The 16,232-nt window shown below is 48.0% G+C and overlaps 1 protein-coding gene across 1 annotated transcript in view; it reads right to left on the bottom strand.

Annotated features, from left to right (window-relative positions):
* POLQ (DNA polymerase theta) overlaps nt 1–16,232 on the bottom strand; it is a 1,553,125-nt gene that overhangs the window by 568,180 nt on the left and 968,713 nt on the right. Inside the window, exon 19 of the mRNA XM_069635828.1 lies at nt 1,211–1,407. Coding sequence (XP_069491929.1) covers nt 1,211–1,407 — 197 coding nt within the window. The remainder of the gene's footprint in view (nt 1–1,210; nt 1,408–16,232) is intronic.

The raw sequence follows: 16,232 nt of genomic DNA, 5'->3' as shown, positions 1-16,232 counted from the left end.
GATTTCTAACACAGAACAAGCAGCGTGAAGGTTGAATGAAAAACTAGGGGCCCTGGATGCCAATCCAAGAGAGACCGTAACAAACAGCTAATGTTCTTCATGAAGCTACAGAACAGTGCTGTGATATTTGCTGTACAACTAGAGAATAAAGGGGACATGCTAGCAAATAAAGCAATGGCTGTAAACCTTATTTTGGCATTCCTTGAACCACAAAAGAGGAAAACCTTGCATTAAACACAAGCAACCACTCATCTTGCAGCGGCGCCAGCAACTGCAGAGATGGTAAGAGCTTCTAGAAACTCGTATTCAGGTGATGGTAGTACCTGCAGTGTGTGTTAGTCCAAGAGAGACAACACCCAGAAACGACCTGCCGAGAAAGAGGAATGTTGCATGGGGAAAGTGGAATGATTCTCTGCCTGGAACTTGGCAGGGAGATGCAGATATGCTCGCCAGAGCTATAGGGAATACGAAAAGAGATTATGTCCCAATTTCTGCTTTCTCCCACTCCATATTTTGCACGATGTACCCTTCTCTATCCAAACCTTTGCCCCAATTATCCCATTTCCGTTTTTTGCTTTACATGCATAATTATAATTGTTAATTTATAACGCGCTTAATAACAGGAGTGGTTTCTAAGCGCAGAATCTGGATTCAAACCTGTGTTGGGCTGCATGGTCTTGCTTCCAAGACAAACGTGTTGCCCCTGAGCTATCCATCCTCCCCATCATTTTTAATCCTCACTATCCAATCCTTTCCCACTTTCTTATTTGTATTCTTTCATCCACTGAAACAACTGCTTTCCTATGGTTGTGCCCCTTGAAAGGACTCTGCCTATATCTTTCTGTCTCCACTTTTTCTTTCAATCACACATCTCCTTTCTTCGCCATGTTTTCTTCCTCAAACCATCTGTCCCTTTTTTTCCAACCGTTTCAATCTACATCCTATTTTTCAACTTAAGTCATTCTAAACTGTACCAATTGGATCCCATGTATTGTTTTCCATTATGCATCTGAATACTGTTTCCAGAGGTTAGTAGTTATGTCTTTCATTGGCTGGAATAGGTTTTTATGCTGAGAAACTGATTTAGATTTTCCGTATAAAAAATAAATCTGTGCTTAACTAGCTCACATGAAAGTAATGTCACATTTGAAAGGTTCAAAATAACATATCAAGATGTTCAATTGAGACAATTTGCAGAAAGTTTACAAACCTTTGGGTCCTCAAAGTGTCCTGCCAGGGAAACATCACACGCCAGGAGGAGGGTCTTGAAATGCTCAATGAAATTGTACATGACCAAGGAGTGCCGTTTAGAGGAGTCTGCCTGGAAATGGGACTGAACCTGCCGCAGCCTCTCTTTCACAGTCAGATTCTGGTCAAGAGGTGGTGGAGCCAAACTGGCACTAATATCTGAAGGACAAAATTATAACAAATATGTGTTATGCCGGCTTGAAGGAAAACTGACAAATTACCAAGAACGCCAGCTTTTCATGTGCATACCAACTTTGATTTGATTAAGATAAAGTTGTTCCCATGGACAGAAGAAACTCAAGTCACACATGGAAGAGCAAACCATCTACAAAGCTTTTAGCTCAAATATTGTATTTACTTATTGGGACATTTTTAAATGGCTACTGATGCACTTGGGTGGCGCCACTGCAATTCTATAGCAGAGAAAGGATTCACAAGGTTTGGAATTGTTTGGTTCATGAAAACACATACTTAAACCACAATGCCTTCACCCCTACCCCAACACTGGTGGCAGTGACAGCAAAGGAGATGCATTAAGAGTACTGCTCACTGAATGGGACATTTAAGAGTATGTCAACACGAGATCATTGCTAAAGACAGGGTGAGAAGTTGAGGGAAGGAAACAATCCCACTAGATACACTTGGGTATTTTGCATATAAAGGAATATAGTTATTATGGCCCATCAGATTTATTTGTGAATTGCAATGTATGACACAAGTAGCATGTTGGAAATGTACGTAGAGCAAGATATACTTTGCAGATCAGACACATTGAGCTCAATCACTGCAGTTATGGAAAGGAAGAGTGAGATTAAGTGATTTCACCAGGATCACATAATGTGATCATGTTGGGAAGTTGGGGTTGTTTCCATACCACATGTTAAAGTGGCAAAGAACATGGCATTCAATGCACATCTGCAAAAGGATTAGTAGGCATTGTGCGGATTAAAGAAGCACCCGAGATGCTCAATAGCACAATGTCAAATTGCAAGGAAGCGAAAACCCTATGTTAGTGTTAAAACCAACGAAATCCAATGATAGAATTTGAAGCGCTTTGCAAATTGAATACATGTTCAAATAGATTCTACTTCCACATATTAGAATTGATTAACTGTTAAAGCAACAAAACACAGAACCTGCTCCTGAATTACATGTCAAAGATCTGCCGTGTTCTACTGAGCTGAGGTGCCGTCGACTCATTCTCTCATTTATGACAATCAGTAAGAGCTTTAAATGATGTTTCACACCTTTGATTAGGAGACCAGCGGGGCATGACCCATCTGAGATAGAGGCCTGAGGGACCCAGCAGCCAGCCCTGGTCATACTTTTCGTTATCGTCACTGCTTAAGTCCGCCTCTGGCTTGGAAGCATCATCGCAACGATCAACGCCACCTTCATGCTGCATTCCCAGTAAACACATTCTGGCAGCGATAGGAGAAAAGTGGTGTTGTTGAAGGCTTCTCTGCCGTACCCACAACGTTCCCTACACAGAGCAAGGACGCTGACTGGTGAGGTAGCCAAAAGGGAGGGGCTGCAAAGCAGTGGTGTACACAGAATTTCTTGACAGGACAGGCCTGCACACTATACATGTAGTTTTAGGGCAGGGGAAGGGGTCTGAGCAATTAGAGAAGTGGTATTTATTTCGTCTGGGCATTTTTCTTTACATGTTCAAGTGGACCAGGCCAGTCTGAACTTTTCTAGACTACTGTACATATTCAAATAAATAGTTTTAAAAAACAATTCAACCAGCTGATCCCCTACCATTTATTCAGAACTCAAGGATATCCGAGCCGAAAGGGAAAAAAGTTCAACTAGTGAACTTTCAAAACACACAACAAAAGAAGCTGTGTGATAAGGGCACCTGCATTTTTGACAAGGGCATGCAACGCATTTTGCATGTGATGTAACAGAATATTTGAAGTACTACAAGCATCTCTAACTAATTGTCATTTTGGAAAGAAACTTAGCAGTTTGAAAAAGAGGGTCTGCTTTGTGATTCAAGGGTCTGATTTACGATGCACTATGTTGTGAACAATTGTGTGTGGAAGCAGATGCGTGTCTCAATGCAGCCATTGCAGTGCAAATCACTAACATCATTAGGAGGGATTGTCAAAGGAGTAAAAGTCAATGCATCAAAGCGAGCACCAGCAGATTAACAACAATTTAAATGATACATGTTATGATCACCCAAGTAAATGCTATTCGGACTGCTTAAAATGACAGATTTCCCTGACAGAATGCATGTTTTCTCCTCTGTAACATGCATGGAAAGTAACTTTCAAATAAGAACATTCTGAAGCCTGCAAAGACTAGTATTGCATAAACAACATTTACTTTCGTCACCCAACTACTTCATGCACGTCCTGTTCCTTAAAAACATGCTGAAATAGAGATCTCTAATCATGCTCTATATTTCTTAGCATTTGGTATGCCTATAAACATAAAAAATACAGTTACATGTTTCAGATTGCAATATGATGTGATGTTCCAGGACTGGTTTAGTACTTAAAGAATGCCATGCCACAACCAGGGATCGCTGCAAACTACCCTATTATGAAATGTACGCAAACCAAATGAGCCTGTGTGATAGTTACTTGGTTGTAGACGTTGTTTGACAAATATAAATACCTTGTTACAATATGTAATATGCATTACATGGTACCATGTCCTACACGTGGAGTAAACAACTGCCCCGGTCTTTACCACATTCCATTTGTCATGCTTCCCTTCCCCAAACGCCCCCCTTCATGCTGCAAGGTTGTGTGATTCTCCATTTCACACGACTTTGCAGCATGAATGTGTGCTAACCCTGGCTCCCCACACACAGCTATTCTGGGTCGTCACTTGGAAGGGGTGTCACCCCCACCCCCTTCGCCCAACCCGCCATTTACCTCCTCCCACCAACTTCGATGTTCTTCCGGCAACTGCACCCCTTCCGGCACACCATTTCCACCCACAGAGGCACCACCACATAACCCTGCCTCCACCACCTCCCCACCGAGCCTCTTTCACCCCCCTGCTCATTCACCCTAACACGCCCCCCAATCACCAGTGCATAGGAGCATGCCATGAAGCAAGTTCAGCGCTGGAATGACCACCACTTCAATTGCTCTGTGGCAAAGGCATGGCACTGCATTACATACATCCTCAAACATTTTCAGTTCTCTTTCAACAAATAGCCAGTTAAAGCCTCCTATATCAGCTCCTATACCAAACCAATTCCAACACTGGGTTGGAAATTGTAGTGCACTCTCTAAGGGAACTCCCTAATTCGCATAACCAATTGTACAGGGGAACATAACTTAGAATAAGTGCGTCTACGTAACTTTCATTTGACCAAGTAAATCAGTATTATTCTGCAAATTTACTGTAGACAAGAAACAAGGAATCGTATAAAGATATTTCAAACCAATTACAGTGTTTTCTTAACAGTTCAAAAATCGTTCAAATCCATACAGGGCGAATGAATAAAACAGATACAATCAACTATGCATGTGATATGATATGAAATTTATACCGTGCCAGGAACAGTGTTAAAATGATCTCTGAGAGATGGTGCCCTTCTGTCCAATGTGACAAAGCCAGCAATCTGGCTTTATCAAGAGTGGAAGGGATCCCCTCCAAGGCGGGTTGGGAGGCCTACTAGGGAGAACTCCAGAGCTAGTCCTACCCCGCAGGTGTATCGTGGCAGTTCAGAGGGCCCAAATTCCTGCCATCCTTGTGCCTGTTTGTTTTATGAGCAGTCTGCCTTTGTCTCTTGCCTAAACCTCCTCGACAAGATGCTTGCAAGTGTTTTCTGTTTGCTCTAGTGACCAATCAACAGTGAGAAACCACCCAAAAACCACAGGAGAGCTTCTGTGCAGCACTGCACACCTACAGTCTTCCGTGAACCGGCACCAGCAACTAAAGAAATGCCGAATGATAGCAGCGAGTACCCAGAGCCATCACCAAGCGCTCTAGACCACACTAGGGACACAAGCCCTCGCAATCATAGCGCTTACCCGACGGGTGCCAGGAACAGGACTGCCCCCCCCATTGCCCCACTCTTCCCCCCCAACACAAATGAGGATATTCAACTTTCCAGGTCCCACTGCTGTTCCACATGGAGAAAGTGGGTGGGGTTTAGCCTGCTACTTGTAACCTTGCCTGCTATCAAAATGCCCCCGGTGGGGAAGGTAGAATAGATTGTCCAGGGACAGAGGCAGTGTAGTGGTTGCTGGTGGTTCCAGCTGAAGCTTTCACCGTCTTATGTAAGCAGAACAAAACATGCTTCTTTCCTTATTATACATTATAATGGGGGGCGGATTGTCAGTGGGGTGGGCGGGACTGGGGCTGGTGTGTCAGTGGTGTGGGCAGGAATAGGTCGTGCAGAAGTAAGCGTGCAATGATGTGCGTACCCTGAATAGAGGATGCTGGCTGCTTTGCAAAAAAACAAACTGCATTTTGGAAACATGATAATGACCACAAACATGCCTATGCTAGTAATGCAAACGTTAATTTCTTCAGAGCATGCAATGCAAACTTAGCATGGAGCTCTTTAACTTTGCCGTGCACTGCAGGTGAGTTGAGGCCAATGAAGACCCCCCATGGGCCTCTGATTTTTGTATAATCTTTGGTGGTTGGGACCCCCTGCCCCTGCCTGCAGTCCCCGTTCCCCTCCACTTCTCCGCTTCCCTTCCTCCCGCCTCCTTGCCCTCCCAATTCCCCTGATTGGGCCTTCCATCATGTGTTGTTAACCTTAATAGACCACGCAGTAGCACGCCCCTTCCCTCTGCTCCTGCACCCACCTGTGAGTGTTGCTGCCCTGGATCCTCCTGGACTTAAGGTTTTACCAGAATTTAAAATTACCTGCAACAGCCACGCTTGCAGCCCATAGCGACTTTTCCTTCCTCTCCCACTTCCTAATACCAAATCCCGCCTTCCTGCCCTCCCACCTCCCCTGATTGGCTGGAAAGATCTGCCTTTCCACGGCCTACCTCGAGCCTGCTCCCTGCTTGCTGCATTTCCAGCATGCGCTGTAGGGGAGGTGAGGCAACTGAAGACCCCCCTGGACCTCCGATTTTTGTATAATCTTCCGTGGTTGGAACACCCTGCCCCTTCCTGCAGTCCCTGTTCCCCTCCACTTCTCCGCTTCCCTTCCTCCCTCCCTTGCTCCGTCCCTCGCTCCCATCCTCCCTTCTCTCTCGCCTCCCCTGATTGGGCACATTGGCACTTTTATACCACCTTCCCAGGACGGCAACCCCTGCGGCTAAGGACCCTGAGGCAAATGGTGGCTCCTTCAGAGGCGGCTCCTGATCGGGTGTGCAGGTGTCCACAGGGGAAGCCAGCGACCAGCCGTCAACCAGCAGCAACCATCAAAGTATGTGTGGCATGGGTGGGGAGTAGAGCAATTACTCTACTCCGGAAAACCCTGCCACTCAACATTACCTTACCTTACCTTACCTTAGAATTGTGAATGTTAGCAATGCCACACTTAGTTAGAATTGTGAACATTGGCCTGCTTCACATCTAGACAGGATGGTAAATATCAGCAAGTGCCACACTGGGATAGAATAAAATATTATCAGTAACTTCAACCCAGAAATAGCTCCTTCTGCATTGGTTCATATACCCACGCAAACACTCCCATCCCATAGAATTATGCTTACTCTCTACTCTACACCATCACACAATTAGAATGCAGCTATACCCCTGATAAATTTGGCCTAGCTGTTGACATACGAGCATTACCCCATGAAATACCTCTTCAATGTAATAAAACGCAGCTATCCCATGACAATACCGGCCTAGGTGCGCACATAAGCGTCCTTCAGGCCTAACGCATCCAGAACCCAGCTTGTGTGTCCACCCATCAGACTGCACACATTCAACTGATATCTTCACCGCCACACCTAACGCTAGGATGCAGCTACCATCTGGCAATTACATCAAATGCACACATAATTGGCGCACCCACTCATCCTATGACACCTCTCTCTACTGACCTGGAATGCAGTCCCTGAGGGTGTTCAACCTAACAGAGCTTTGAGATCATACCAATGATATATAGAGCGCAACATAACACCCATATGAAGAAACATACTTCAGTTCATTTAAGTCAAGCATGGCTGGGTACTTAGCTCAGGTTTCGGGAGCCTCCCAAGGCAACCACGAGTGTACTGATGAGTGCGTGAGTGTACTGATGAGTGCGTGTCTACACAATGGAGTGCTTGCCTTCCAACTTGTTTCACGAGCACCCTGACCGCCCAGGCGACCGCATTCCAGCATTTAGAGCGGCTCCACGTGGACTTCTGATGCAGCCAAGATCTACAATTGGGCCCCGGTGTTAATGTTAAAGGTATTGGTACCGTGCACTGTCACCACCGGAGTGGTCCCCAAGCACTCTGGCGGATCTGAAAAGGGGGGTGTTGTCGAACTTGCACCTGTAGATTACCATTATTAACGTATTCTTGATCTCGTTTATAGGGTCTTGAAACTTCATTCACAAGTCTTTTGCATCCTCACTTTAAATTGATAACTCCACCCCCCCCCCTTCAACGAGGATTTATCTCCCCCTCTAGGTGTTTTCACATTCTAGTTCTACAACACAAAACAATAGCATGTCTATTCTAGTGCTTCATGTAAGAGTTAGCAATTTTTTGGAAGGGAATTAATATGGTCACGTTATATGTGGGGCTATTGTAATTCAATAATTTTAGCGACTACGTCTAGTGAAAATTATCGAGGCAGCCTTATCCATCGATGAAGCGACCTAGAGTTCCAAGGTTTATGCGTATGATTGGCTCTGTCATAAGAGGTTTTTCCTTGAACCTATTTGTTTTTGTGAATTATGAAATGTTTTTATGTAAAATGATAATCATATTTTTATTGAATAATCAATTTTGGATGTTCTTTTCTGTATGCTATGCTTAATGTAGATATTTGTAATTTTCTGGTTTCTCTTTTCACAAAATGTATAGTGAATGTAGGTAAAGATGTTTTTCTTTTGTGAATGAAATTGAAGTGAACTATTTTATAATTTTGTAAGGATGCGTAAGCATCAAAAACAAAATGTAATCAATAATTTTTTTTTTTAAAAAAAGAGTTAGCAATTCTTTTACATTTATCCAATTAGATACAAATGTAGGTTTTGACGAAGCCATCTTACAAAAAAAACCATTAAAAAAAAATGTTTATTAAGCATTTCATTAAAACACAAACTTGTATTTTTCCGTTTGTTCCCTGACCATTAGCCAAGAGATGAAAACTAATCATTTTAAAAGCTTCTCATTTGGCTCCCTACTCTAGGGAGTAGTGTCGTACAAAAGTATGGACCGAAGCCCACGTGGCTGCTTCACAGATGTTACGAATAGGAACACCCCTCTGCAGGGCAGTAGAGGCAGCCATACCCCTAGTCAAATGGGCCCGTAAGCCTACCGGAGGGTCCTTACCTGCCAAGCGGTAACATTCAGAAATTGCCAAGATAATCCATCTAGACAAAGTCTGCTTAATAACAGCTTGTCCGAAACGCCTTCCAGCGTAACCAATAAAGAGCTGATCGTCCACTCTGACCCGGGACATACGTGAAATGTAGAAACTTAAAGCTCTCCAAGGATCCAACCTATGGAGCCCCTCTTCTTCCTTACCAGGATGTGGAGGAGGATAAAATGCCGGAAGAACAACCTTCTGGTTTAAATGAAATTCCGACACCACTTTCGGAAGAAAGGAAGGACGAACTCTAAGGACAACCCTGTCCTTATGAAACAGTGAAGGGTGGCTTAACTGTAAGTGCCTGCAACTCACTCACTCTGCGAGCGGAAGTGACCGCAACTAAAAATACAGTTTTAAGGTTCAACAGTCTGAAAGGACAAGAATGTAAAGGCTCAAAAGGAGCACCCATTAGTAATTTCAGAACAAGGTTCAAAACCCAACCAGGCACCTGGAAAGGTGACGGTGGAAACACATTAGTGAGTCCTTTGAGAAACTGAGAAATTAAAGGAATTTTGAAATAAGAACACTCCTCAGAGGAACGCTTAAATATAGACAGCGCCGCCAGGTAAACTTTAATGGTACCCACTTGCAGGCCCTTGTGGGCTAACAAAAGCAAAAAAGACAGAACCACAGGAATGTCACATGAAAAAGAATCCACATTCTTAACCCTGCACCAGTCGCAGAACTTTCTCCAACGCCAACGGTACAAGGACTTGGTTGCGGGACGTCTGGCTGAAAGCAACACCTCCATCACGTCTTCAGGAAGGTCCCAATCCTTACACCTCAACCTTTCAGAAGCCAAGCGTGAAGGTTGAGGGACCTGACCTCTGTATGGAGAACCTGATCCCCCTCCCGTGAGAGCAGATCGTCTCGGTAGGGAAGACGACGTGGAGGGCAGATGGACAAGTCGAGAAGGTCCGGGTACCACGTCCTCCGAGCCCATGCTGGAGCAATGAGGATCATCTGGGAACCAAATCTCCGTAACCTCCGCAGCACTTGCGGGATGATGGGGACTGGAGGAAACACGTACAGCAGTTGGAAGGACCACTCCACCACAAACGTGTCTCCTAAGGCTCCTCTTGGAGGAAATTCCTGCGAGCAGAACCTTTCACTCTTCCGGTTGACACTGGAGGCGAAGAGATCCACTTGAGGGGTCCCCCAAAGGGAGAAGATCTCCAGGAGAATCTCCTAAACCAGCTCCCACTCGTGAGAGAGATCGCGCTCTGCCTGCTCAGAGCATCCGCCGTCTCGTTTTCGTCTCCGGCCAGATGAACTGCCGAGATCGAAACTTCTTGCTGGATGGCCCAGAACCAGAGCTGCATCGCCTCCCTGCACAGAGGAAGTGACCCTGCCCCCCCCTTTTTGTTGAGGTAGTGCATGGCCACTGTGTTGTCCATCAGGATCAGGACATTCTTCCCTCGCACAGTCGGCAGAAAAGCCGTCAGGGCAAGCCCGACGGCCCTCAGCTCCAAGCGATTGATATGGAGTCTGGACTCCGACGGAGACCAACGACCGCTGACTGTCAACTCGTTGGCATGAGCTCCCCATCCCGTGAGGGATGCGTCCGTCATGATTGTCACCTCTGGCCAGGGTAGCCAAAATGGAGCCCCCTTCATCAGATTGCCATCGACGGCCCACCACAGAAGGTCTTGGGCGACCGAGGGCGGCACCAGAACAGGGTCCGACATCCTGCCGGAGGACTGTGAACACTGCATCTTGAGAGCCCATTGCAGAGATCTCATCTGCAACCTGGCCTCTGGCACCAGAAGAATGAAGGATGCCATGAGGCCGAGCAACCTCAAGAACTCGAACGCCGGGAGAGTCTCAGCGTGTTGAAACTTGTGCACCATCTGCTGAATGTGATGAGCCCTCACCTGGGGAGGAGAACACTGCCCCAGGGACATGTCAAGCACTGCTCCGATGTACTGGAGCCGCTGAGTTGGCGTCAAGTGGGACTTCTTTAAGTTGAGGGAGAAGCCCAGATTGTGAAGGGAGTGGCAGGTGACAGACAGATGATCCAGGACTTGCTCGGGAGAGCGCGCCCTGATCAACGAATCGTCCAGGTAGGGGTAGACGTGAATCCCCACTTTCCTGAGATACGCTGCCACCACCAGCATGAGCTTGGTGAAGACCCTCAGGCGGAGTTCAATCCGAACGGCAGGACCGGAAACTTAAAGTGCGAGTCGCCAACCGCGAACCTCAGGTACCTCCTGTGCTTGGGATGGATCGGCACATGAAAGTAAGCGTACGTGAGGTCGAGAGACACCAACCAGTCCTGAAGTTGAAGGGCTTGGGGGACTTGAGAAAGAGTAACCATCGTGAACTTGTCCTTCCTGAGGAGCTTGTTCAAACTGCGCAAGTCCATGATGGGTCTCAATCCCCAGTCTTTCTTCGAAATCAAAAAATAAGGGGAATACCATCCCTTGTTCCTCTCCGCTACAGGCACCAGTTCTATGGCGCCTTTCTCCAGCAGGGATTGTGTTTCCTGCGCAAGGAGCGGATCCGGACTCTTCAAAGAGAGATTCCCTGGTGGATTGTCATGAGGCCTCTGCCAGAAAGGAAGACAGTAGCCATGGGCTATGATCTCCAGAACCCACACATCTGAAGTAATGGCAAGCCACTCTACAAGATGCTGCGCCAGCCTTCCTCCAACCGCTGAACCATGGGACATGGCCTCATGACTGAGCTGAAGCGGCTGCGGCAGTGCCCGAGGGCAAAGAGGCAACTGCCCGTGCGGCTTTGGCACCTCGAGTACCCCGTTTTCCACCTCTGGTGCACCTACGGTGACCCCTTTGACTTTTAGCTCCTCTCGATTTACTAAAGGACGAGTAATATCGAAAGGAACCTCCCCTCCATTGCGGTCCCCTAGGACGAAAAGGTGAAGGTTGGCGAACTGCAGCGCCCAACGACTTCGCTGCAGCTTTTGAGGTCTGCAACCTCTCAAGGCTCTCGTCAGCCTTGCTGCCAAAAAGATGTTCACCATCAAAGGGCATGTTGAGGAGCCTGGCTTGCACATCCAGAGCAAACCCCGACTTCTGCAACCACGCTAACATGCATATTACGGTACTCCGCGCCATGGACCGGCTGACACAATCTGCCATGTCCAGACCCGACTGAATGGACTCACACATGGCATCCTTGCCATCCTGTACAATAGCAAGAAAACCATCCCGTTCCTCCCATTCGGGAATATGTTCAGCCGCTAACGAAATACAGTTCCACAGAGTGTGTGTGAAACGTGATAAGACACACACGGAGCTGGCTGCCTGCAAAGGCATACCCCCTGAAGAAAACACTTTGTTCGCCCAGCCATCAAAACGCTTGTCGTCCCTACCAGGAGGGATGGTAGGATAGGACGCCTGCTTTGCTGGGGCCGTAGCCACCTGCACCACCAAACTCTCCGGAGTGGGGTGCGTGGTCATGTGGCGGGGGTGGCTACTGGCTGGGTGGTATTTTCACGGCAAAGACCTGCTCACTGCCGGGAGACTCTCCGGAGCAGTCCAAGCTGCCGCCACCCTTCTCTGCAAGGCCATATGGAATGGCAGTACCGGGTCAGTTGGTGGACCTTGGTTGAGGATATCCGTCAGGTCATCCTGCAGAAAATCCTCTGGTGGCGCAGACCACCCCAAGGCATCCGTAACCCTTGACATAAGGCGCCGGTACGAGGACTCGGCATGGGTGCCAGGCTCAGGCCTACAGAACTCCACCTCCAGAGAGGTGTTGTCATGATGACTACCTCCAAGGAGCCAGGTCCGACCCAGCAACCCCAGAGGCAGGCATCATTCCCCCCCAGGGAAGTGCCAGCGGGCCCAAGCTGGGGCCCTTTGGACACAGCCCTGGCGCCAGGCTCATGTTAGACCCCTGTCCTGGCGCCTTAGGCGCCAGGCTCATAAAGCTAGACATGTGTTCAAGTGTTTTAATGTGCACTTACCTGATGCAGACCATGCTGCTACATCCAGGCCCTCTTGAGGCCTGAATGGAACTACTTTACCTGTGGGACTACTTTCCACCTGGGTGTGGTCGGGGAAGGATACATATCTGGAACTTCTTCCAAAGCTATTTAAACCACGCCCGATCAGCAACTCATGTTTCGCGTTGTTCTGCTCCTCGCAGCTGGACGCTCACCGTGTCAGCTCCTGTATCTGGACTTCAGCCACGCCTGTCAGCATCCTGGGTCGCCTGCAAGGGGAGATAAGAGAGAATTGGGGAGAAAGAAAACCTTACCTGCTAAAGCTGCATCACGGAGACATCACACCGACGATCCTGAAAGGGAAGACATCATTTTAAAAGCATTTCGCTTCGATCGCTGCAGCGCTGCATTTCACTCGCCTTTCCTGGGCGCCTCCATCTTCAGCAGCGATCATCCGGATCCGCACCCACTTCCCTGAGCCTAGAGAGAAAAAGACAAGAAAACAAGGTGAGAGAAGGAAGGGAATAGGAAAGGCTCAGTTTCCTTCTAAGACTTACTTGTTGGGTCATTTCCATTTCATTTCGGGTCCTGCCGCTTCCTGGCATTCCGGACCCCGGCCCCTATGGGGAAAAAAGACAGACATTGAATGAGCGAATGCAAAGACATTACCTGAACGCTCATCCAGAATTTACCTGTCATTTACTGGAACTGCACGTTTCACTTCGGGTCGGCGCCATATCTCCGGCATTCCGTACCCCGGCCTCTAAGGGGAAAAAGACATAAGCATTAGCGCTTGCTGCAAAAAGACAATGAACATTATTATTAAGCTTGACCTTTTGAACTTGCAACAGAACTCTTACAACGCCTCACCTGAATAGTCAAGCTTATTTTGAACTCCCATCAAACCTCAATCCAGTGAAGTAACTGGGTTTCAACGCGCCCCTGCATCAGAAGCAGGATGGAGAACTCATCCTTCCAGACCCTAAGGTGAGACTTCACAAGGAATTGTGGAAGGGTATTGTGGAGGGTTGGAAGGGAGTGGGAGGCTTGAGCATTATTCCGTCAGTAGGTAATACTCCCTTTTCACGCACAGGGGAATATTCCTGCGAGCCAGGAAAGCCAGAGTGGAGGGGCCCTTCCTGTCCATCTTCAGAGTCCTGCGCTTCACCATTGAAGAAGCATCAGCACTCTAAGCCAGACCTGCGCCTCCGTGGGAATCAGGTGAGTGTGACAGGTGTCCAGACCACTGGCGTCGTGCAACGACTGACGCAGGTCTTCAATCTGGCCATGACCAGACAAAATCTCGTCAGGCACCATACCTTCCTCAGACCCTTCATCCACCTCAGAAATATACTCCAGAGGCTGGAATGATGACACAGAAAAAGGGACAAAGACATGTTTAGCCTTGGCCAGAGCCTTTCTAGGGGGTTCCACGGTGCCACGGGGCACCTCCGACAAAGCAGCCTCGAAAGGCGTCAATGGAATCAGCGTCGACGTCGGACGTGGCACCGACGGCTTCGACATCGCCCTCGAGGGTGGAGCCTAGAGCGTGTCCTTCGACAGCCTGGGCGCTGATGGTGTCGACGGCGTCCTCTGAGGCGGAGCCTCGAGAGCGTCCCTCGACAACCTCGGCGCCGAAGTCTTCTTCGAAGACCTCACAGGCTCCGATGGTCTCGAGGGCATCGAGGACAGGGACCTGGAACGGGCATGTCTAGAGTGACCATGCTTGTCCGACTGGGACCTCGAAGGTGCCCGGTGATCGCGACTACCGCTCAAGCCCGAAGGCGTGCGAGTGGTGTCTAGCACGGTCACGGCCGGCATCTTTCGCCGGCGCGGATGAACCGGAGCCCTCCGACTGAAAAATCGCCATCTCCTGTCGGAATGAATCCCATTCCGCAGGCGTGGAATGCTTGTTGGGACAAGCCACCCACCGACGGGCGGAGTCCTCGGACGAGGACAGCGAAGGCGACCGATGCCAGCGCTTCCGTGAGTGCCTCGAAGAGGCAGAGGAATGGCGGGATCTACTACTGGACCGAGACCCCTCCGGACTTACGCCGACGATGCAGAGAGTCGCCCCTCAAATCGTCAGTCGAAAGCCCAGCAGATCTCGACTTCTGGGGCTTGGCCACCTTACCTACAGAGAGGTTCTTCTTACGCTCCTGCAAGGCCTTCGATGTAAGCAACTGGCAGTCTACACAGTCACCCGAGGCACAAGAGGCAGGCGTCGTGCGAGTCCGTCAACGAAATCTTGGACCCGCAGTCCCGACACTTCTTAAAACCCGGACGCGGAGTGGAAGAAGAAGACATCATGGAAATCTTTACAACAAACAGGTTCGAAGAACCGAAAGAACAGGACTCAGAAGAACCGAGGTGCGCCGAGATCTCCGAAGCGAACACGTTCGCTGAAAAAACCAGAACTGAGGCTACGGGCGTCGCGCTCCCTACTTAGAACAACCGGTGACGTCGGCTCAACGGAGGCCCTCGAGGACAGCGTATCGACGTCATTGACGCAGAACATTTTCCAATGCAGCACAGCTGTGGTGATTACTATCATAGATATGGAATACGTTGGAGGACCCAATCCCCTCGAAGTCTGGTTCTTTGTGATGTTAAATCTTTACAGAATAGGGTCAGATGCTGCAGTGACTTCTTGTGATCCAATGAACCAACATCTGTTGTCTCTTGTTATTCCATACTTGAATAAGATTTCTTTCATTCTTAGAACATTCAGCCTGAATCTCAGAATCAGATCTCTATGTTTGGGATGGCGATTTTATCAAATAGTTTGGGGTGATGTTAGGGTAGCTGTCAAGAGTTCTGAGCAAGTGCAGCTCTTTGACGTTGCGCGTCTTGTCTCAGTTTCTGACCAGTCTGCGCACATGAGTGCAATCTTTGTCTTCTTTGGGTTGAAACCTAAGGATTCAACAGTAATATGGCAGTTTGCCAGAATTTCCACACATTTGTCTCTCCAAATGGATAGAGGCCAAAAGGTCATTCCTTCATCCTCAATTTTGATGACTCTATTCTGCGGGGGGCAGGAAGGGTCCACCGGTTTGCGGAAGGTTGTCAAAGATTTCCAGATGATTCGATAATGCAGTGCGTATAGGCCCAGTTCGTTTCTAATTTTGGTAATCTCAGCACTTGCTTCTAGAATATTCCTTCAAGCTTTCCCCATGTTTCCCAGGGCAGTCCCAATTCTGCTTCTACTGCATAAGTCATGGTAGGCACCACCTTCTGATTGCAGAAATTGATAATAGGTTGAAGCGAGAATTTACCAAACTTTCTCCCTCTTATCAAGGCTTCCGCAGTGAGTTGGTTAATTTTGATCCTCAAATTGTCAATCCAAGGTTTTTCGCCACTGTCTGAGCTGATTATTATGCCTAAATACTTTGTGGATTTTGTGGTTTTTATTTTCAGGTTGCCTAAGCACCATCCAAAGGATTTTCTTGCTTTTGCACGCAGATTTTTAATTTCCAGGATCTCGGATTTGCCGATGTTGACTTTTTGGTCATTCTGTTCCACGTAGGCCTGGAGAGGGTCCAGTTTCCGTTGGAGACCTATTGGCTTTCTGTCCAACATAACTAGGTCGACCGCATATAATAGA

The sequence above is a fragment of the Ambystoma mexicanum genome, chromosome 7p (assembly GCF_040938575.1).
Source record: "Ambystoma mexicanum isolate Mex_15411 chromosome 7p, UKY_AmexF1_1, whole genome shotgun sequence".
NCBI lineage: Eukaryota > Metazoa > Chordata > Amphibia > Caudata > Ambystomatidae > Ambystoma > Ambystoma mexicanum.
This window is presented reverse-complemented; position numbering and strand designations above follow the sequence as displayed.